Source organism: Spea bombifrons, chromosome 6 (genome assembly GCF_027358695.1).
Source record: "Spea bombifrons isolate aSpeBom1 chromosome 6, aSpeBom1.2.pri, whole genome shotgun sequence".
NCBI classification, from domain to species: Eukaryota; Metazoa; Chordata; class Amphibia; order Anura; family Pelobatidae; genus Spea; species Spea bombifrons.
In genome coordinates, this window is record NC_071092.1 from 17,343 (window position 1) to 41,423 (window position 24,081).

Genomic DNA, 24,081 nt, shown 5'->3' on the forward strand with positions numbered 1-24,081 from the left:
TTTCCTCTGTCATGTAGGAGAAACAGAAGTCAGAATCCTTTCTTATACTTTCTTCTTGGAATCGCAACAAGGAGGGAATGATTTCCAAACGAGCGCAAGTTCTGATCTGCGTCGCTGTTCTTTTGAACTACTTTGATGCTGTAGAAATTCCAATTTTAGGTAAGTTCTCTCTTCTTTTCTTCTGTATGTATCAATTAGGAAATCGTTTTTGGCTTAAGTCTGAAGCCCCTCAAACACCCGTTACCTTTCCCCTTTGTAAAACATAATTCCTTTGGCCTTCTGTCTGTTGTTGGAAGATGAATTTCTCCAGTGCCGATCAGGAGGACTGTGCCTTACGCTGGGATTTTTCTTTTTTTAGTGGAGCAGCTGCCAGTGATCACACGTTCTAGCAGTGGGACCATAATCGCTTTTCCGGTAGATGAAGATTTTACCATCGAGTGTGAAGCTAAAGGAAACCCAGCCCCGGTGTGAGTTGGTACAGCAGTCATCCCCGCACGAGTCCCTTGGTTATTGCGCATTTCCCACAAATCTCAGTCAAATGCCCCAATTCATATGGATCCTGCCACTGAAATTATCATGGGGCTGAAGATAAATCCAAACTTTTGTGTCTCCCCCTTATTCAGATACAAGTGGACAAAGAATGGGTATCCATTTCATCCATACGCTGACCCCAGAGTTAAGATGAGCCAGAATTCCGGGACCTTTACAATCCTTCCGAACGAGAATATAGCGGAGTATAATGGTACTTATCGCTGTTATGCATCCAACCGTCTGGGAACTGCCATGTCAGAAGAAACCCAGTTCATTGTTCCAGGTGAGAGGGTTTGTTAGTGCCAGTGTATGATATTATACACACGTGTACCTGAAATAAGTGATGATTGTCATGTATTACATGTAATCATGAGGCTAAATGAAAACAGCTTTGTAAGTAAAAGATATTTTGAAAATGAAAAGAGTCCAGACTGAGGGTTACGGGAGGTGAGACCTGGGTCAGCATGCGATAAGAGTCTGTGTTTTACTATTATAAATGTACTTTAAACCTGTGAAAGATCCAGTTGGCATACAGCAGCCCTAAGATGCTTCTCGCATAATTTAATGTCAGTTTTTTTCTTTGTACCAGGAGTCCCTAAATTTCCAGATGAAGACATTATTCCTGTAGAAGTGGAAGAGGGAGATGCTGTGGTTTTAAGCTGTGATCCCCCACATGGTTTGTCTCCGGTTCATATTTACTGGATGACTCTTGGTACGTTAAGAGATGAACGTTAATGCAAAAGTGAAATTAAATCAGGACTTTATTAAACAAAACATTTCCAAATGGTTTAAATATGTTGAGGACATTTATCGATTTGCTGAGAATAGCAGGGAATGTGACCCCTGGTGGGCTCTGAGGGATCCTACTATATGCCACAAGTTCTAAATGGTTTTAACCCTAAACCCAGCGCTGTATACAGTAATAACCCCCAGCGCTATATACAGTAATAACCCCCAGCGCTGTATACAGTAATAACCCCCAGCGCTGTATACAGTAATATAACCCCCCAGCACTGTATACAGTAATATAACACCTAGCACTGTATACAGTAACAACCCCCCAGCGCTGTATACAGTAACAACCCCCCAGCGCTGTATACAGTAACAACCCCCCAGCGCTGTATACAGTAACAACCCCCCAGCGCTGTATACAGTAATAACCCCCAGCGCTGTATACAGTAATAACCCCCAGCGCTGTATACAGTAATAACCCCCAGCGCTGTATACAGTAATAAAACCCAAAGCGCTGTATACAGTAATAACCCCCAGCGCTGTATACAGTAATATAACACCCAGCACTGTATACAGTAACAACCCCCCAGCGCTGTATACAGTAACAACCCCCCAGCGCTGTATACAGTAACAACCCCCCAGCGCTGTATACAGTAATAACCCCCAGCGCTGTATACAGTAATAAAACCCAAAGCACTGTATACAGTAATATAACACCTAGCACTGTATACAGTAACAACCCCCCAGCGCTGTATACAGTAACAACCCCCCAGCGCTGTATACAGTAACAACCCCCCAGCGCTGTATACAGTAACAACCCCCCAGCGCTGTATACAGTAATAACCCCCAGCGCTGTATACAGTAATAACCCCCAGCGCTGTATACAGTAATAACCCCCAGCGCTGTATACAGTAATAAAACCCAAAGCGCTGTATACAGTAATAACCCCCAGCGCTGTATACAGTAATAAAACCCAAAGCACTGTATACAGTAATATAACACCCAGCACTGTATACAGTAACAACCCCCCAGCGCTGTATACAGTAACAACCCCCCAGCGCTGTATACAGTAACAACCCCCCAGCGCTGTATACAGTAACAACCCCCCAGCGCTGTATACAGTAATATAACCCCCAGCGCTGTATACAGTAATAACCCCCAGCGCTGTATACAGTAATAACCCCCAGTGCTGTATACAGTAATAAAACCCAAAGCGCTGTATACAGTAATATAACCCCCAGCACTGTATACAGTGATATAACACCAAGCACTGTATACAGTAATATAACCCCCCATGCTGTATACAGTAACAACCCCCCCAGCGCTGTATACAGTAACAACCCCCCAGCGCTGTATACAGTAACAACCCCCCAGCGCTGTATACAGTATTAAACCCCCAGGGCTGTATACAGTAACAACCCCCCAGCGCTGTATACAGTAACAACCCCCCAGCGCTGTATACAGTAACAACCCCCCAGCGCTGTATACAGTATTAAACCCCCAGGGCTGTATACAGTTATGTAGGTAGCATTATCAAAAACCTGGTTTTATCTCATTTTGTTCCTATAAACTCTCTTTATCTGCAGACCTGGAGCCACCATTGTTGTCGGTCATGTGATATTTTAGGTGACTTCCCCTGTTCAAACACCACACTGAGCTGATGCTTTACGGCAATGCTAATGAAGTCCATTCCTCCATTAGTTCATGTATATGCATAAAGAACTGTAGGGTGTCATCTTTGTTTAGGATCCTGTCTGGGAAACGTGTGGTGTCTGCTTAATCTATTATTGCTCATAAATTGTATTATATTACAGTGATCATGTTTTTCTGCTTGCGATATATCTCTTCCATAGACATTTTGTTACTTTGAGAGATTTGCCTTTATGGGGCAGGGTATCCAGTATGTACGTGTTGATTATTTTTTCAGACCTTGTTCACATTCCTCAGGATGAACGCGTGTCCGTAGGGAGAGATGGCAACTTGTATTTTGCGAATGTGAAAAAGACAGACAGTAGAACAGATTACTGCTGCTTTGCTGCGTTTTCCAGAATCAGAACAATTGTCCAGAAGGTCCCCATGACTCTTGCTGTTCACACAAGTAAGAACATTAAGGAGAACATGAGAAGAAAAATGGAAAGTGCTGTATTAGCCCGAGTGAAAACTGAGTTTTTTGTTGAAGTTGTACCTTTTAATGGGACAACGTAGAGTAAAATTGAAGATTAAAAATCTAGGAAAGTTACTTTTTTTCCCCATCAAGCAGTGTTAAATAATGATCATTGAAACATCTGGGGATCAAAGGAGGAAACCCTGTATAGCCTTTGGTAGACCAAAACCGTAAATAATAATACCCGTCGTTATGCCCATCATCAGTTAGACGCAAGAAATTGCTTTCTTGTGCTTACTCTGTTACCCTTGCTTCTTATCAGCAGCCTATTCACACCTCCCAAAGCTAAGTGTCCGATAAAACTAATATTAACAGGGGCTTTATCCCAGTCCGGCATTCAATCTGGAGCTTGAGTAAGGCTTCTAGTGCGTGGCTTCTACGAGGACAAATTGAAGAGGGCTGTGCGGGACCCCCCATCTTCAACTCAAATGCAGCTCTTATTGTGCTGCTGATGTTGCCATACAGCAATGATATCAGTTTAAAAATAACGTTTTTATTTTAGGTAATACGTTTCAGGAAAGGAGACCAACAATGATGACTCCGCCGGGAACGAGCAGTTCTGTCACAGTCCTGAAAGGAGAGCTGCTGACGCTGGAATGCATTGCGGAGGGACTGTGAGTGTCAAAGATGAAATATTTCAGATACGAGGGACAATCACTGCGCCATCTTTGCTAATTTTATACTTTCTTTTGTTTTTGGAACTCCTTGTTTCATGCTTTAGCAGAGCTTTTGCATAGAGGCCATATAAGGAAGATATGTTGCCAATTAGGATTAGTCCTTTTATTTCTAGCTTTGTAGCCAGAAACCATTTGGATAGCTTTTCTTATTACAGTAAAAGAGAAAGTTTAAACATCCATGGAGTAGATTTGGACTATGACGAAGTAGGATTATCACGATTTGTTCTCCATGGCAGTAGTGTTTTGAAAAAGATATAGAAACAAGACACGACGCTCGAAGCGACAGGTTCGTAAAGGAAAGTTCACTCCAAGCGATGCACCTCTGTAATTGTAGGGTCAGAAACTAAGAAGTTCATGGAGTGGAGCAGCAAATCTTAGCGGGATACGGCTGCATTAAATGGAGATTATGGGATTTATTCACTAATAAGGAGACTTTCAACTCCATGAATTCATTGCACATTAAGGGTGAGGGTTAAGGCTTAGCTGGCCCTGTATAATGCATAGGTAATTGACTGAGCCACCGATTTATAAGGTATAGTTAAATCTGCAATGTATTATGTATAGTAAAGTCACCAAGCCACCCTTGTAAAATGTATTATTGTTCTTTCTTTTATATAGCACCATCATATTCCGTAGCTCTGTACAATGGGTCGACAGTACATAATAAGTAGTAAATAACATCTTGACTTACAGAAAAAGGCGAGGAGGGCCCTGCTCCCAAGAGCTTACAATCTAGAGGGAGTTGGGGTGTATTACACAAGAGGTAAAAGTGGTGCCGTTAGGGATAGACCAGACACACTAGTATAAGGATCACAGGAGAGGGACGAGGAAAGGTGAGCTAAAGGAATATGGGAGGAAGGCGGTTACGGCATAAGTTCATAGCCATCCTTAAAAGAAGTGGATCTTGAGGGATTTCTTGAAGCATCAAAGTCCGGGGCCAAGACAGATAGGCCGGGGAGGGCATTCCAGAGGATAGGGGCAGTAAGCGGGCATGAGAGCTAGAAATCAGAGGAGAGGGCAGAAGGAGATCATTGGATGAGCTGTCATGGCGGGTTATAGAGGGGGCGAGACCAGTATGAGGGAGACCAGATAAGACTGGGTTACAATAGTCAAGGCGGGAGATAATGAGGGCATGGACAAGACCCTTGGTGGCATCTTGTGTTCGGAAGAGACGAATGCGGGAAATGTTTTTAAGATGGAAACAACAGTTGTGGGGAGTGAACCAGAGGTCATGGATAGTTAAATCAGTGTTCCGGTCCCTGTATAATGTATAGTTAAATCAGTATACGTATGTATGTAGCATATAGTTTCTAAAATACTACATTGCAGAGCGTATATGAAGCGTATATGAAGCATATGCTACATGTATATGTATACTTAGACAAAACAAGTGTTTTATAATTTTTATTATTTCTAGACCAACACCAAAGATCTTCTGGCAAAAGGAGAGGGCGGAATTGCCACCGGAAAGGGCAGTACTTGGGAACTATGGAAAACAGCTTAAGATAAATGACATTAAAGCCAGCGATCACGGAATCTATCGCTGTACAGCTAAAAATATTGGTGGAGTAGCACAGCATGATTTTCATGTTCACGTGGAAGGTATGTGTACACGGTCACACGGTCTATCACTGTTTCACTTACCCTTCAAAGAAAAGTACTCTGTGTGCGAATACCATTTGTACGCATGGAGAAACATTATGTGTACCCTCCATGCCGCCTTAGTGCTTGTATTGATCAGTGCTAAAACTAAGTCTGCACACAGACATGATTTTCCGCACGAACTCACTGCTTGGGGGCAGACTTTTAGTCAAAGCAGACAAGCTCAGTAGCCACATCAGGGGACCCCATGGGAGGCAAGAGAGAAAAAAATATAAAATTTTACCTTGCTGGCCATAACGGATATCCTGGCCAAGTCAATATCTGTGATAAGAAAGGTAAAAGCTTAATATGGAGGGTTGCATTCTGGCTTAGGAAGTGATAAAACTCTCGGCCTCATAACCAAGGGCAGGTTGCGATCAGACATTTTCCTTGTAACCGTCTCAGTTACAATATTGAGGGCGGCCCATGGCCGGCATAATCTCTTTAGTAACATTACCTGTATCAGAGTGTCCGAGTCATTAGGTGATATCCCAGCGCTCAGCAGTGTAAGCCACTGTTTATATACCTCACCCAATGAATTCTTAATCACAGCTTAAACCAAAATGATGGAGAATGAGCTTCTATTCTCCTACCTAAAGAACTAAAACACCCTTTCTGAAATTTACCCAGCTCCATGGGGTCTGGGGCAAAGTGTACTCTGGAAAAAACTAGTATGGTAAAGCAATGCATAGTTTGGTACATTTTAGGAGATTACTAAATGGTGATATAGAGCCTGTGTGCCAAGCTCATCATAAAGTATTACTCAAAGTACGACATCTAGATTTGGTACTTTTTGTTCCTCTTGGTTGATGCCAATTTTGCTGTAACGGATGTGGAATGATTGCTCGGGGGTTTCTTGCACCTTGTAGAACCTCCTCAATGGAAGAAGTGCCCAGAAAGCAGCGTGCAGAGCGTGGCCTCCAGCGTCGTCCTACATTGTTCAGCCTCTGGAAATCCCAAACCAGAGATACACTGGAAGAGAAATGGGCAACCTCTGCAAAGTGAGTTTAGTGGAAGAGCCAGAAACGTACCTTACAGATAATGTTTAATATGACACGAGGGACCAAGGTTTGAATTTAAAATTTTACCAAAATGCTCGAAATGCAATTACGGCTAATATATATAATGTGTGTGTGTGTGTGTGTATGTATGTATGTATGTATGTATGTATATATATATATATACACAGTCGTGGGAAAAAGAAAGTATACCCTCTTTGCATTCTATGGTTTTACATATCAGGACATAATAACAATCATCTGTTCCATAGCAGGTCTACAAGGTCTAAAAATTAGGTAAATACAACCTCACATAATCAACAACACTTGTAAAAATAACACTGGCATGATTTATTCAACAAAAATAAAGCCAAAATGGAGAAGCCATGTGTGAGACACTAAGTACACTCTTACTGCTTCCATAACATGGAAATCGCCATGCTCCAGGACAATGATCCCAAGCACACCAGCAAATTTACAACAGAATGACTGAGCAAGAAAAGAATTAAGGTGTTGGAATGGCCCAGTCTAAATCCAGACCTCAATCCGATTGAAATGCCGTGGCAGAATCCTAAGAGAGCTATGTATAAACAAATGCCTACAAACCTCAATGAACTGAAACAACCTTGTAAAGTGGCCACAAATTCGTCCAGAACGATGTGAGAGACTAATAAAGACATACAGAAAACAATTACTTCAAGTTATTGCTGCTAAAGGTGGTTCTACAAGCTACTGAATCATAAGGTGTATTTTGTTTTTCACACATGGCTTCTCCATTTTGGCTTTATTTTTGTTGAATAAATCATGAATAAATAATGGTGTAATATGGCATTAGTTGTTGTTCACTGGAGGTTGTGTTTACCTAATTTTTAGACCTACTAAGGAAACTTGTAATTATATATATATATATAGAACAAAAAGGGTGTCCTTTCTTTTTTCACATGACTGTGTGTACATATATCTATCTATATCTATATATATATATATATATATATATATATATATATATATATTTATCAAAACCACATATTAGTGATCTTTTAATGGAGATCTCGTTAGGATATGGACCCTGAAAAGAGTTATAAAGCAGATGGCAATGCAGGGTGGATTAAAAAAAACTTAATCCCATTAAGGTACCCACATTCACTATGTGACCGCCACATGCAGGCCACCTCTTCCACTAGAGTCCAGGTCACACCACCCTAGTTTGATTTGGAAACGAGGTGTAAATTAGTCGCAGGACAAAGAAACTAGTCATCTGTATGTCCTGGACATTGTAACAACATTGTCTTAATAAAATTGTAATTACTCTACTAACCCTGATATGAGCTGTAAATTTAGAGCAATCAGTCGGCTCCATGCTGTTGGGTTCAGCTCAGTCTTGCAGTAGCACTCAGGGCTGACCCGTGGGGCAAGGAGTTTAACCACAGAATTCTGTGGGTTTTTGTCTTTGTCTAAAAATAGAGACTCTTTCCCCAAACCATGAAGAAATAAGAATTGAGAACCTGCAGCTCATGGACAGTGCCGTGTACCAGTGCGAAGCAACAAATAGACACGGCTCAATCCTTGCCAGTGCGAATATCGATGTTTTAGGTATGGAAATTATTTTCACATGAAAATACGTTGTGAGGAGTTTTGTGAATGGGAGTGAAACCCTCAAGCGGGGTTGGCAAGAGGGGCAGTGTGATTGCCCCTGCCCATGGTCATCCTCATTTAACATACAGCCATCACAGTGGCTAGTGTAATGAGGAATTTAATCAGCGTTTATAACATGGCTGGATCCTTTTTGCCCCCCCATTTGTGAAGTTTCTATGTTGTCCATTACATGAGATTTTTGCTACTTTATTACTGGGGACTTGACTAGAATTGCCCTTGGTCCGAATGGTGCCAGCTCTCCACCATTTGTGAGGCTGATGTACCGATTTGAATTATGTCTAGGTATGGTTGTATAAAGCCCCTTTCCTCCTCTTCCTGAATAGATATTGCCCCGTTGATCCTCACACCTGATAAAAGAAACTACACGGTCGTTCTCGGTCACAGTGCCAACCTGCATTGCAATGTTTTTGCTGTTCCTCACGCAAAGGTGTTCTGGTAAATATCTTGTATCATGCTATGTCATTTGTTTCCACTAGTGAGGGACAGCTAATGGCTTCCACATACTTAGTATTATTATTAGTAGTATTATTATTAGTTTTTTACTTCCTAATCGAATATCGAACAATGAAAATACTCCCAGTAAGCATTTCACAGCCTTCTGGGAGAGGATTAAGACACGCGATAAGGAGGGAGATAGCATGTTACACTTTTCAGACGCCTGGCTCAGAGAATGGTCCCTCTCACTCACGGTCTGTTAATTAGTGTCCAAGTGAAACTGGGCAGAGGTAACCCTGCACCCCAATTTATGTGGCCAAAGCAGACGGGCCCTGCGATCAGACATTTAAGTGACCGAGTGATTCATTTAGAATAATGTAGTTTATTTACATAACCGTTTCCTGCTGTTTCTATACACATTGTCGGGGCTTTTAGGGCTGTAGAACCCTGAAGTACCCAGCAAACATTCTGAGAGGGGCATGGGGGAGGAAAAAGGGGCATCAGGGTAAAGGGATTAGGGTGAGGGACTGGACAAACTGAACAGGGTGACTTGGGAGAAATGCACCAGTACTGCTGTCTCGGACCATTATTTGTTAAACAGCGTTTTTTCTCCCCTATTCCCCTGGATATTTTGTGCTAGGTACCGGAAGGAGATGCTGGAGGCTCAGCACATGACGCTCGAGAACGGCACTCTCCATATTCTGAAGACCCAAGCACAGGATGCTGGAGTCTATATGTGCCACGCATCGAACTCACAAGGAAACGGGACCCTCGCTGCGCATCTGGAGCTTCTCGGTAACAATCGGAGACAATTACCTACCCCAGAATCTGACTTCTGGGCGGGGACGAGTGTTTAGCACCGCCCTTTAAATGACTGGCCACACCTCCCCAAATAAGACATAACTTTCTCTTAGGGGATCTCCAGGGAATCTGCAATAAAAGGCTCCACAGGAATGAGAGCCATTAGAATGTTTCATATTCAGGAAGTTAAAGAATGTGTGGGTTCTAATGAATAAAGGGAATTCTATTGAGTGTGAAATAATGTGAAGGTGACACTTTGGAGCAGGAGGTTGGGTTAGGAGTGAATTAGTGGATGAATGAGTGTCTGTGTGTGATTTCTGTGTGTTAGCAGGAATGTATAAGTGTTTGTTTTATCTTCCAGAACCAACAACTGTGTCTTTGCGCCCGGAGAACCCATGGGTTAAACGGTCACACAGTGTCACCCTGACGTGCCATATTCACTGCGATAGCAAACTTTCCCCCAGTCTGAAGATCACATGGAAGAAGAACGGAGAGGAGATGACGAAAAGCAATAGAAGGTAATGCAAAACATAAAATGATAATTATTAGCGTAATATTGCACCTATAAATATATACTACATATTGATTCTTTGAGCAACTGCTACAAGCTCTCCAATCACCTTTCTTCTACAGAATAAACCTGAACTCTGATACCTTGTCCATTGTTAATGTAACCTGGGAGGACGCAGGCTTATATAGCTGTACAGGATCCACCTCGATGGACAGTGCGGCTGCAGAGACTCGGCTCAGCGTGCGCGGTGGGTTCAACCAGCGTTTGTCTGTAACAAACTGGGGTGAGGTGCAGGATATTTGCGTAAAATCTGGAACATAGTGCTGATCAGGATGGGCTGAGGGGACACAAGGGAAGAAACTGCCAATAAGGGATCCCAGGTTTTGATTTATAAAATGAGACTTTACAAATGTTAGGCTTGTATATAATCACCTAGAATGTAAGCTCTCCTGTTCTAAGTTGTTACTACTTGTTATGGCTTCTAACACTTGACAGCGATGAGCTGTGCCCTTTCGGTGGGCTTTGTAGGACAGATCCACCATTTTGGGAGTGGGGCTTGAAGAGTGAACTGCTGGGTTTTGCTTTTATTGATATATGTAAACTCCACAGACGTCCCCAGTGCCCCTGAAAGCCTGCATCTCTCAGGAAAGCAGACACGGAGTATGATATTATCGTGGATAGCAAGAGATTCCCAGAACAGTCCAATTTCAGGTGCGTGAATGTCAGGAAAAGCTGTCATCAATGAAAAGTCATTTAGGTTACAGGAAAGTGAGAAGGATGTAAACAGGACATTGTCTTCTGATCAGAACCAGCATTTCTCAAAATATGCCAACAAAACCAATTCTTTCTCTTTATTTATTGCAGAATATCTCGTGCAAGCAAAGAAAAGTCGCCAGGATCCTGGGACGTGGGAAGATCTCATTAGTGTTACAGAGAACATTACATCTGTCGCTCTGTCTTTGGAGCCTTATTATAACTATGAGTTCCGCGTGTTCGCAAAAAATGAAATGGGAAAAAGCCCACCAAGTCCTGTCTCTGAAGTGTATAGCACTCCTCCTGCGGGTACGTAAATAGCACCTAAATGGCTCTCCAGATCTTTAACTTTACATAAATGTATGTATGCAGTTGATAGCAAAGGCCGTCTGTTCAAACCAGAGTCACATTGTCCGTCTCCAAGCATCATGCCATGTGCCAGCTGGAAACATGTTCCGTTAGCGCACCAGGATATATCTCCGAATATATGAATAACATTTGAAATCTGGAGCTAATTATCCCTAAGTTTTGTATGAAGTTACACAGGGCCAGCTCTATGTTCTATTTCTGGTTTATCCTTTATTATTATTTTTATCTTTTATTTATATAGTGCCAACAATTTACACAGCACTTAATACAATAATGCATAATACAATACATATATTCAAGGGGTCTGACAAGACGAGAATTGACAGACTAAGACAAACCGATACATTAGGGGGGGAGAGACTCAGTCTTGAAGGAATGGGGTGACAAACATAAGGCACAGAGACGGGTGAGAGGTAGTGTGGGGGTATCAGTGACGGGTGAGAGGTAGAGTCAGAGGTATCAGTGACGGGTGAGAGGTAGTGTGGGGGGTATCAGTGACGGGTGGGTGGTGGCTTCTCTGAAGAAGTGGGTTTTTAGATGTTTCTTGAAGATTGGGAGGGAGGGTGAAAGCTGAAGGTTCGGGGGGAGTAGATTCCAGCGATATGGTGGCAGCCCGAGTAAAATCTTGTAGATGGGAAAAGGAAGAGGTGATGAGTGAGGAGGAGAGCCTTAGCCCATGGGAAGAACGTAGGGATTGAGTAGGGGAGTATTTGCTTATGAGGGCAGAAATGTATGGAGGGGCAGTATTATTGCGGGTAGTGTTATGGAGGGGCAGTGTTATGGAGGGGCAGTGTTATGGGGTGGGGTGGGGAGGGCAGTGTTATGGGCTGGGGAGGGCAGTGTTATGGGGGGCCTTATATGTCAGTACCAGGATTTAAAATTTAATTCTAAATGTAATTGGGAGCCAGTGGAGGGTTTCACAGAGGGGGGAAGCAGAAGAGGAGCGACGTGCGAGGAAGATAAGCCTAGCAGCCGCATTTAGGACAGACTGTAGAGGAGAGGGTAGAGACAGTGGAGCGCCAACCGCAAGAGTGTTGCGATAGCCAAGACGGGAAATGATGATGAATGAAGAAGGGTTTTTTGGATTCTTGAGTGAGGAATGGGCGGATACGAGAGATGTTTTTTAGGTGCAAGCAGCAGGATCTGGCGAGGGACTGAATGTGAGGGATGAAGGAGAGGTTTGAGTCGAGGATGACCCCAAGGCATCGGGCCTGGTTAGTAGGAGATATAGTCGTGTTGTTAATGGTGATAGAGAATTCAGGTTCTGGAGTGGAGATAGAGGGAGGGAAGATAATGAGTTCAGTTTTAGAAAGATTAAGTTTCAGGTAGCGTTGTGGCATCCATGAAGAAATAGCAGACAGGCAATTGGTAATATGGGACGTGGCAGAGGGGTAGATCTGGGTAATTGGTAATTGGTAATATGGAGACGCAGAGACCGGGGCAGAGGGGTAGATCTGGGTATCATCTGCATAGAGATGATACTGGAGGCCAAATGAGTTTGCCAAGAGACGAAGTATAAATAGAGAACAGCAGAGGGCCGAGGACTGAACCTTGGGGGCCACCAACTGAAAGTGGAAGAAAGGCAAACGGAGGGCTTGTAGCAGTTACCCGAAGAATCAGTTATTTCCATTCCCATAAATGGTGCAATAATACTTTAATAATTATCATTTTATGTTTTGCATCACCTTATATTGCTCTTTGTCATCTCCATTCCGTTCTCCTTCTATGTGATCTTCAGACTGGGGAAACGTTTGCTATCACAGTGGCTATGATGTATGCCTCTAAAAAAACTGTGTTTAAAAGTTTACTGAAATACTACAGTTGCCTAGAAACAGAGACCTGTCATTCTTTCAAAGCCCTCCCCTGTGTATCACATCACAGCAGTCCGACCTACTACAGCCACTCCCATTTGCCATTTAATGCTCATGCATGTGACACGGCAAAGCTTTACAGATCCACATTTACAAAATGATGGCCAATGACTGTGATTGAGTGAGGTGTTCTATGTGATAGGCGTGATGAGAGTGTAGTGTGATGTGTGTGTGATGTTTTGTGTAATAGTTGTGAGGTATACTGTGTAATGGGAGTGATATGTGTGTGATAGGTTTGAGATGTTTTGTGCGATAAGTGTGGTGTGAGTGATGTGTGATAGGTGTGATGGGAGTGAGGTCCCTTTAAACTAGAACTACTTAAAGGGAACTCACCTTCAGCGAAAACAGACAGGATTCAGAGGTCCAGCTGAAATCTTTTTAACAAGAAAATACAGCAACATGTTATATTAGAAAAAAGAATATGCTTATGTAAGACACATTCCTTATTAGTACATAATAATATAAAAATAGCAATACTGGGAAAAAACATTTTTGTAGAACCTCCTGTTTACTTGATTCTACCTTATTTTGCAGTCCCAGATAAGAATCCTGAAATCATTAATATTAAAGCTGATACATCAAAGGAAATGATAGTTACGTGGGAGGTGAGTACAAAAAAGTAAGAGTTTAATCAATGGGAGAGGATTACTGGAAATGTAAGAAAATTACATATTATTAGGGCTGCAGAACCCTGTGATATCCCCATAGCCAGCAACCATTTTGAGCCCCTAGAAAAGAGGGGCATCAGGGGGTGAATAGGGGCACAGACACTTTGGGGCACAAAGAGGGATTGTTTTAGTTACTGAAAGAATCTATACTGTCTCGAGTCTATAAATGTATTTCTCTTAATCTTTCAGCCACTAAAAGTAGAAGAGCAGAATGGTCCAGGCTTTCATTACAGAGTTAGTTGGCGTCGCCAAGGTGCGAGTACAGACTGGCATCATGAAAATGTCAACCGGCACCACTTCCTTATAAAGGATACCCCAGCTTTTGTTCTGTACGATGTTCGTGTTCAATCCGTTAATAAGATGGGCACCGGTCCAGAACCACAAGTGCACACAGCATACTCCGGAGAGGACTGTGAGTAATTTATACGGGCGCTGAGGTTACCCGAGCTTTGTTTTAAGTGGTAGTCAATTCTTCCTTAGGGATCAGTGAAGCCTAGGGCGGAAGGTTTGGGGTGGAGGCGGCCCCTCTGCCACATTACCGGCAGCTGGTTAGCTACAATATGTTCCTTAGTTATATATATATATTTATATATATAATTAATTAGTCCAAGAGAATTAAATCAAGCCATCATTGACACAAAACATACCACCCCTTCACGACACCCTACACTGCACACCCCTCATCTCACTGCACACCCCACTTTATATTAAATTACAATATATTATAATATTATTTAATACAATCTAATATCACATACACACACACAGATCTAGGAGGAGGAACATTGTTCATTTCTAGGGACTGAAAAGTAAGCCGATGCCCTTTTCTTGGTGGTCGAAGCATCGTCCAGCGCGCTCTCCCAAGTGTTTTTCATTGAAATATTATGTGTGATGATGGCAGTGGATTGGTGAGCTGAGGCTCTCTGCATAATGTAAATAAATCTGGCTGAAATGAAGACTTTTCTATGTGTATTTTGCCAGCTCCTGATGCCTCTCCACCCAAAGTGACCGTGGACGTTGCCAACAGTTCTGTGGTTAAGGTTTCGTGGATAGGTATTTCCCAGGACAGGGTACGAGGACATCTGTCAGGTTACAAGGTAATGTGAGCGAGTGAGGAGAGGGGGATCTACTCTTGTTTCCCTAAACCTGTATGTCTAGATCTACGTAGAGTTTAGGAAGCAATAAGAAACATGTCTGAGAGCACAGAAGTCAAGTGTCTGCAGTAAGATTTCCTGAGCCATGGCTGCCTGGCTTATAGTGTTTGTCCATTAATAATTCAACTCTATGTATACATAACTTCCAACAGTCCCAGATTATGCGGGACAGTCCTGATTTTCAGGTAGCTGCCCCACTGTCTCACTTTTGCAATGGGTGGTTTAAGGATCCTATGACATCTCCAGATCAGCCCAGAGAGGTAGCTCTTCAGGAAAGACTGGAGGCCAGTCACCCCTTGAGTCCATTTTAGAGGACGGCCCTGTCCCTCCGTGCCTCTTGCCACGCACCTCAATTTGGGCACATGGAAAGCTGGGGGTATGTGTATACAGTATTCCCACCTGCTGTATGGTATAATTCTTAACTTTTATTTTGATTGCGCCAACAACTCACACAGCTCTTCTTACAGTCCCTACATTCAAAGGGTCTGTAACACACAGGAATCCCAAAACACCTCTCACACATAATTCCATCATCTAAATTTCATGGTGTAAATTAAGATCATGTCATTAAACTAGGGAAACTCCTCATAAATTGTATACTTAGAAAAAATGAGTTCAAAACAAGCCCTTCAAAAATAAAATATATATCTTTATTATACAAAAATATAAAAACACACAGCACTCAAATATTGGACAAGAAGATCGCTTAGAAACAAATCCGAGCATATGAAGGTACTAGAGTTGCATATGTAAAGTAGCCTGTATGCACTATGGCTATAATGTAAATGGCAATAAGGCCTAGACACCTCAATTACTCTCTATGGAGCAAACGGGGCAACACAATAACCTTTATCCATTATAACATGCCATCACATTCCAGCATATATACATGGACCATCTGATAACCACTAAAAGGTATTACCATAAAATGCTACACTGCTTACCCATTGTGTAAATATGACCTCCACTTCCCCTACGCCGTTTCGGTTCTCCTTTCTCAAGGGTCTGACAGAACTAGAACTGACAGACCAAGATGACCTGAAAGAGGACTCGGCTCGCATGCTGAGCCCAGAACAGTGAGCTGCATTAACATCCTGCAAACACACACATTGGGGTCTATTCACTAAAGAGAGAGTTTGTGGTTTCAACTGCCTCACTTTATTATTCATTTTAAAGGTTTCTCCAGCGAGAAGGGCCGACCCTGTATAATGTATAATTCAATGGATGAGGAGTCGCTCACTGATTTAGCTATACATTATACACATACCTGGGAACTTTCAAGCTATGGCTGCTCTAAGCCTCCTTTTTTGGGGTAACAGTGGGTAGCCACAAACTCACGATATTTTTACAAGGGTTGGGCAATAGGGCATGGAGTGGGCGTGCCAAAATATTTTACGAGGGTCGGGAGGGGGGAATAGGCCATGGAGTGGGCGTGCCAAAATATTTTTAAGCAGGTTGGGAGGGGATTAGGGCGTGGAGTAGGCTTGCCAAAATATTTTTAAGCGGGTCGGGAGGGGATTAGGGCGTGGAGTGGGTGTGACAAAATGTTTTTAAGCGGGTTGGGAGGGGATTAGGGCGTGGAGTGGGCTTGCCAAAATGTCTCGCAACCTGGAGATAGAGGGCTGGGACCTGGACAATTGGCGATTCAACTGGAGTTTCCAGGCGAAATCTGGATTATACAATACCGGCCAAATTCTCCCTACAGCAGAAACTCATAATGAATAGTGCAGCTAAAGAGCTGAAGCATGACTCTCCAGTCAACTCCCCTCTTAGTGAAGAAAGCCCCCTATCCCTTGTGTCTATACAAGATAGTAACTGTTCCAGAGCTAATAATACCCTATAGAGAGCCTTATTGATCTGACCGTGTCACATATGGTATAGTAGAGTCTCTATAAACTGTCTGTGTCTCTGTGATTCACATCTAGATAATCTATTGGCGAGTAAGTGATCTGGCAGATGGGAAGAGGCACCATGCTGACCACCATGTTCTGATATTTCCTGGTCACAGAGAGTGGGGGATGATTCCAGGTCTTATTCCGTTCACTGAATACAAAGTGTCTGTTGCTGCATTTAACGCACGTGGAGACGGACCTGCAAGCTCGCCTGTTACATTTCGGACTCCTGAAGGAGGTGAGCAATGTGTTCATTGGCTAAATAAAATCCACAACTGGAACCAAGTCCACGGTCATTTAGTAATAAATGAAATTAAAACCGAAAACCCATGACCAAATAAAACATTCACAGAAAGAGCACACCGTGTCTTCCCATTAAATCTCGATATAGGCCACGCAAGTTAATCAGACTTTCCTAGTAGACAGCAGCTTTGTCCGTGCCTCGTATGTCTGAAGGTTAGACCGGAGCATGTTTTGTTGTTGGTATGAATATTCCTTGTAAAGTGTTTAATGAACAGAGGTATATGTGACTTCAAAGTTACACGAAGGCGCAGCTTATACTGTCACCATGGCTGTTTTCAAGAGGGTCTTCTGGCGAAGCATGATGGCCGTGTAACCCAACTAGTCATTTTAGAGAAATGTTTGCGTTGCTTGATATGATACACATTGAAATGACTCAAGTCACAATCTATTAATAAAGTATGTCATGTTCTGTTTGTTCCATTGAGCAAAACCCTGCAGCTAGAAGGTAGAGGTCCTAATATCTCCATTTTGCACAGTTCCTGAACAGCCGCATTTCCTGCGAATCATGAGCCCAGACAGCAATTTCTTCACCTTGTCATGGGGGCCACCGAGAAATGTAAATGGGATTCTGACAGCCTACCTACTGCACTACCAGATAAGTACGTTCACACACAGCTCCCGAGTGACTTGAGGGCCATATAAACACGCCGGCTCTCGTACTATGTCGTTCCATGCGGGCATTCCCACGTTATTCTAAGCAGCAGTAAGAAATCCGTGGTGCCATCATGGAAAAAAACTGGATCTTGCATACAAAGACTATTTCACAGGACATGAACGTTTGTGCTAAAAATGTTAAAAATGAAATGTCAATAAGTTTACAAAAAGGCAAATTTTGTTTTTTTACTTGCCCTTAAAGCTTCCTGCCCACGTTTCTTCGCAGTTGTCCTCAAAATAAAATTGGGAAAAAAAGACAGAAAAATGTGAATGATTTACGCAAGAACCGTAACAAATGTAACATTTGGCTCATATTCAAATATATTGCCATCTCTTGAAGCATTGATCTATGTGGACTGTGTTTCAGTTAATGATACGGATGAAGTTGGAAGCATGCAAAATATCAGCATAAAAGAGCCATCGGCTGTCAGCTGGAGAGTGCCCCGGCTGGAACTCGGTACCAGGTATAAATTCTACCTGAGGGCATGTACCATTGCTGGCTGCGGCAGAGCTGTGAGCGAAGAAGGGCGGACAGAGACACAAGCAAGTATGAGGTCCAATTCCTTTACTTACTATTCAATGAACGTCTGACCCGGTGTGCGGCAGAGCACGGCATGGATCCGTGCTAGGATTTAATGACTAAACAGACCCTGCTGTTCATAAACACTTGTACTCAAGGTTCCATTAAGCAGAATATGAGTCCTTATTACCGGAGCTCTTTCTAAGCATCATGTACAGCTGGAGCTTTTGCTGTCCCATTTATGAGCCCAGAGCTGGGTTATGAAGGACAGCCAATCACAACAGATTAAAATGGGTGTTAAAGGGGGAAATTAATTAGGAAGGACTTGATATATTATGGCTTGCTGCGGAGGGTTTCATGTGGGACACTGGAATGGGAATGCTGTGGGGAAAGACACGAGTAGAAGTTCTTCCGTGTCTGGAAACTTTCCTCACAGGGTTTCCCTTCTCTTCCAGGCTTCTCCGCTATTCTCCATCTCACTTTGCTTCCTTCGCTACCTTTTCCTGTCCTTCCTCCTGGTTGGTGCTGCTTTACTGCGCACCCAAACTGTGGGTTGGTGGTTATGTGCAACCATCGGATGGGTACATTTATAAAACAGTGCGCCAAAGAATAGGACCCATGTGTACATTTTATTACAAGTGTAATAATCGTGAGGCAGCAGCACAGGAGGCCAGTTTTATATGGTAGATTTGAATAGAAAAAGTGGGCTTTGTCCCAGGTTGTTCCAATAAACATAAAGTACCAATAAATGTTTATTTTTTATTTTTTGAAAACCAAGTTATTTCCCCCACCTACCCAAAACAGAGAGCATGAAATACCCCTGGCCAATGGGACTGGAGGGTAGAAACGTATGGATCCTTTGGACAGGCACAGAGTCCATCCCATGCCCCCTTCCCCTGCTCTATGGGATACGGGATGTTAAGTAGGGCAGACCTAGAAATTATAAATAATTAAAATACCCTTCCCTAGCGCCCCACACATCGAAGGTGTGCTAGTCTATCTAGTATCCCTCGGATGCCCCAATTTTACTGAAACTTTCTAGATTTCAGTTTAATACATTTGATGGTTGAGTTCCATGATGTTGCCATTTACTGTGTTCCTAATATTCTGGCCGAGTGCGAGAATCCTTTCAGCTGCGTAGCACTGCTGGGCTTATTCTTTTCTCACATATGAAGCAAACATTGTATGTATTCGCACGTGTGCTCACACAATCCTAATATTCTCATTCTATTCCCTGGCAGCTTACAGTGATGCTTCCCAAAGTCTCACCACCCATGGCTGGATCATTGGATTAATGTGCGCAATCGCTCTGCTAACTCTTGTCCTGCTCCTTCTTTGTTTTGTGCAGAGAAATAAGGGTGGAAAATATCCCGGTAAGATGGTAGGGAGAGAAAAAAAATGTTTGGTTAGAAGCAGAATTTCTTCGTTTGTGCCCTTTTACCCACTATATTCCTGTAATAAAACAGGTTATTACACTTTGCCTTGGAAATGCTGGTATACTTTCTGTGTAGACATATACTGCATTATGATTCTGTTTCACTAATGAGGTACTATTTGCTCACATTTTCTTCATGTCTTTTTTTAACGCAGTCAAGGAAAAGGAAGCGCCTTCCACAGAAGAAAACACTCAGCCCGCGAAACAAGAAGTTGTTTCCAACTTCAGGTTATGATCGTTTTGCACTTTTAAGCCATTGGTAGCATTCAAACTTTACAACTACAAAGAACTAATATTTTCTGCCTTCTTTTTGTGTTAGTGCTAATAATCCACTGAACAGAAGCATGAATTCCATAAGTGTGGACATGAAATCGTATGACAGCGTGGACAGCCTTGTGCAGTATAGTGATGAAGAACATCAGCAATTTAACGAGGATGGCTCCTTCATCGGGGAATATACAGAATCCAAGGAGAAGTAAGATTTCTTTCTAGCAATAAACTGCAAAACCCCGGACATTGCTGGAACTATCCATCTCGTATCTAAAAGTAAAACGCTACAGGATTTGAAGGTCAAAATCCATCTTTTATTGATTTTTTTCTGATACATACCACCTAGTAAGACAATTCTGTTTGCCAACCTCAACGTCCTTTATGTTATCCACCTGAACAGCTTCACCTTTGGCTCTTTGGTCCTGCGCGCTCTCTCGCTCACCACATCCAGCACTTATTATAGCTCTAATAGCATTGTGCATGTTATGAACAAACTGTTTCTTCCTCTGAGAGATGCCATATTAGTAGAAGAAATGATGAGGACGCATTCATGTTGTGATTTGCTTATGATACTAATTGTCCTTTTCATCATGTAGTTAAATTATGTGTCCAGGCTTTTCTCTTCATGTTTGATACAGACCAGCAGACTCACTCTTTACAGAGGAATGTCGGACCAGTCTTCTCATTTTCATTTGTCCTGAACTTGATCACTTGACTGAGTTCATGGGTCTATTATCAGTCGACGAAGATGCGATTGGGCAGTACAAGCAGGTTGGAACCTACAGGGTGCTGTACAAGGTGCGACCAAATCTATGGGGAAGTCCCAGACAAAAAAAAATATTTTGCTCCTCGAGTATAAAACCCAGCGCAGTTTACAGTAACGTAGGTGAGCACTGACAAAACCCTGCATAATCTAATTATTTGCCCGGAGGCAGCCATTGTGGCCGGTCATATGATATTTTGAGCAGCTTTTTTTGCTCCAGCACTACACTGAGCTGATTCTTTTTATGGCACAACAGCACAATTATTCTTAATTTGATACTAGTGAGAAAAAATTTGCAGATCCCCTTAACTTAACCGAACTGAACCCATAAACTAATGTCTACTATGTGCCAGAACATTTTTCTGCCTTAATTTCTTAAACAATTAAAATGTTTGACATTTTAAGCTCTTTAAATGTTATATTATTTGTTATTATATAAAGCCATTTGTACTTGTACCTTTTTAGTTTTACGTTATTCTGCAACCGAGGCAGACGTGTTCAGGGCAGGTTGTTACCGTTTGCTTTATGAACTAGGGAATTGCGTACAATCCGTTCTACATCCATCTAAAATGAGGATTCAAACTGAAAACTTCTGATTTTCCCAGAATGCATACCGCTACCGAAAAGAGCGTTCCTTTACCTTTGTAGCAGCCTTTAAACAAGGCTTTACGCCAGGCACATAAAGTACATGATTCTTCGGTCTAGTAAGGAACACAATGTTTGCCCCATGGTCTCGGGTCTTGTACACCCATTGCCCCAGGTGTATAAAATCAAGCACCTAGCCATGCAGTCTGCATTTACAAACATTTGTGGGGAAAAATGGGTCATTCTGAACTCAGTGAATCCAAGCCTCGTTTGCAATAAATTAGTTCGTGAAATTTCATCCCTGCTAGATATTCCAACTGTAAGTGGTTTTATTGGAAAATGGAAGTGTTATAGAACAGCAGCCGCTCAGAGATGAAGCAGAAGGTCATATAAAGAGCGGGGTCACCGAGTGCTGAGGCGCATGCATCAATGAGCCTCGACCGCCCCTGACCAGTCGTCGGCCACCGCTTTTCTTTCCTTGGACCCCTTTTGATAGATACCAACTGCCGCAGACCGGAAACCCCCACAAGAGCTGTAGTTTTGGAGATGCTCTGACCCAGTCGTCTTGCTGTCACAATTTAGTCATTGTCAGTCGCTCAGATCCTTACGCTGCCCATTTTCCTGCTTCTAAAGCAACAACTTGGAGGATGAAATGTTCACTCGCTGCATGATATATTCCCCCGTGACAGGAGCCATGATAAGGAGATTATCCGTGTTATTCCCTTAACCTGTCAGTGCGCAGAATGTTATGGATGATCTCTGTGTATATGATACACACACACATATATATATATATATCATATACGCTATCTCACAAAAGTACACCCCTCACATCTTTTAAATATTTTATATCTTTTCATGTGATAACACTGAATAAATGACTCTCTGCTACAATGTAAAGCAGTGAGTGTACAGCCTGTATAACAGAGTAACTTTACTGCCTCCTCAAATATAACTCAACACACAGCCATTAATGTCTACACCTTGGCAACAAAAGTGAGTACACCCCTAAGTAGAAATGCCTAAATTGGGCCCAAAGTGTGAATATTTTGTGTGGCCACCATTATTTTCCAGCACTGTCTTAACCCTCTTGGGCATGGAGTTCACCAGAGCTTCACAGGTTGCCGCCGGAGTCCTCTTCCAGTCCTCCATGACGACATCACGGAGCTGGCGGAGGTCAGAGACCTTGCGCTCCCCACCTTGCGTTTGAGGATGCCCCACAGATGCTCAATAAGACATGCTTGGCCGGTCCATCACCTTTACCCTCAGCTTCTTTAGCAAGGCAGTGGTCGTCTTGGAGGTGTGTTTGGGGTCGTTACGTTGGAATACGGCCCTGCGGCCCAGTCTCTGAAGGGACGACAGCCATGCAGACCAATTTGATGCGGTGTGCAGCGTATGATCTGAGCGCTGACAGGCTGACCCCGCCACCCCTTCAACTTCTGCAGCAATGCTGGCAGAACTCATCCGTCTATTTCCCAAACACAGCCTCTGGATATGACGGCGAGCGCGTGCACTCAAGAACTTTGGTCTACCATGCCGAGGCCTGTTCTGAGTGGAACCTGTCCTGGGAAACCGCTGTATGGTCTTGCCCATCGTGCTGCAGCTCAGTTTCAGGGTCTTGGCAATCTTCTTATAGCCTCGGCCATCTTTATGTAGAGCAACAATTCTTCATTAGGTGCCATGTTGAACTTCCGGTGACCAGTGTGAGAGTGATAATACCAAATTTAACACACCTGTTCCCCATTCACACCTGAGACCTTGTAACACTAAAAAGTCACATGACACCAGGGAGATGAAATGGCTAATTGGGCCCAATTTGGACATTTCCACTGAGGGGTGTACTCCCTTTTCTTGCCAAGGAATGGCTGTTTGTTGAGTTATTTTGAGGGGACAGGGGACTCTGTTATATGGGCTGTACACTTACTGCTTTACATTGTAGCAGAGATAATTTCTTCAGTGTTATCACTTGAAAAGATACAATAAAATATTTACATAAATGTGAGGGGTGTACTCACTTTTGTTGCCGAGGTGTTAGAGATTAATGGCTGTGTGTTGAGTTATTTTGAGGGGACAGTTAAGTTACTCTGTTATACAGGCTGTACACTCACTGCTTTACATTGTAGCAGAGAGAAAAGATATATAAAATGTTTAAAAGATGTGAGGTAAGTGTAGATTGTGAGATACTGTATGGGATTCTGCAGACCTTGGTTGTAACGAGGGGTTATGTGAGTTACATGTCATCTCGCACCAGTCTGCCCGTTCTCCGATGACGCCGACACCAACAAGGCATTTCCGTCACACAGCCGCCGCTCACTGGATATTTTCTCCTTTTGAGGTGGGATTATTAAACGAAGGGTATTTTTCAGAGCATTTGCTCTGAAAAAACCCTCATTTTATATTCGATAAAATCGATTCAACTAATTGATAACTGAATATCGGTTATTATCGATTTTATCAATTAGTTGTTGCAGTATATATATATATATATATATATATAAGTCAAAAATTAACAATTGCACACCAATCACCACTTTTTTTAGCCCGGTGCCAAGTAGCTGCAACAGCAAATCTTATAACATCCAATAATAGTTCCCAGCACTCCAGGGACTTCTTTAAATAATCACTCGAGAAACTGCAGTTTTCTAATCAACGTTTCAGTCTGTTTATTAGACTTTCATCAGGACATCTAATCAACGTT

The 24,081-nt window shown here is 42.7% G+C and overlaps 1 protein-coding gene across 2 annotated transcripts; it reads left to right on the plus strand.

The window, feature by feature from the left end:
* CHL1 (cell adhesion molecule L1 like) lies at positions 1-21,254 on the plus strand. Of its 2 annotated transcripts, XM_053469216.1 has the most exons (24): positions 1-159; positions 359-467; positions 624-814; positions 1,121-1,243; positions 3,191-3,361; positions 3,930-4,041; positions 5,522-5,706; positions 6,615-6,746; positions 8,208-8,336; positions 8,723-8,834; positions 9,475-9,629; positions 9,997-10,153; positions 10,269-10,393; positions 10,756-10,857; positions 11,011-11,208; positions 13,674-13,744; positions 13,997-14,219; positions 14,789-14,904; positions 16,887-17,091; positions 17,633-17,755; positions 18,178-18,357; positions 19,572-19,703; positions 19,921-19,993; positions 20,085-21,254. In XM_053469216.1, the coding sequence occupies exons 1-24, from the start codon at positions 78-80 to the stop codon at positions 20,242-20,244; spliced, it is 3,366 nt and encodes a 1,121-aa protein (XP_053325191.1). In that variant the 5' UTR covers positions 1-77; the 3' UTR covers positions 20,245-21,254. The 2 variants fall into 2 exon arrangements, with proteins under 2 accessions (XP_053325191.1, XP_053325192.1); XM_053469217.1 differs by lacking the exons at positions 1-159; positions 359-467; positions 624-814 and having other exon boundaries at positions 1,114-1,243; positions 3,211-3,361; positions 6,615-6,747; positions 8,206-8,336.
* The last annotated feature ends 2,827 nt before the right edge of the window (positions 21,255-24,081 follow it).

Bases quoted from the DNA above. Each gene is read 5' to 3' on its own strand.
- CHL1 (XM_053469216.1), top strand. From the start codon at position 78: ATGATTTCCAAACGAGCGCAAGTTCTGATCTGCGTCGCTGTTCTTTTG. The intron at 468-623 runs GTGAGTTGGTAC...CCCCTTATTCAG, and splicing joins AAAGGAAACCCAGCCCCGGT to ATACAAGTGGACAAAGAATG. The intron at 11,209-13,673 runs GTACGTAAATAG...CTTATTTTGCAG, and splicing joins GTATAGCACTCCTCCTGCGG to TCCCAGATAAGAATCCTGAA.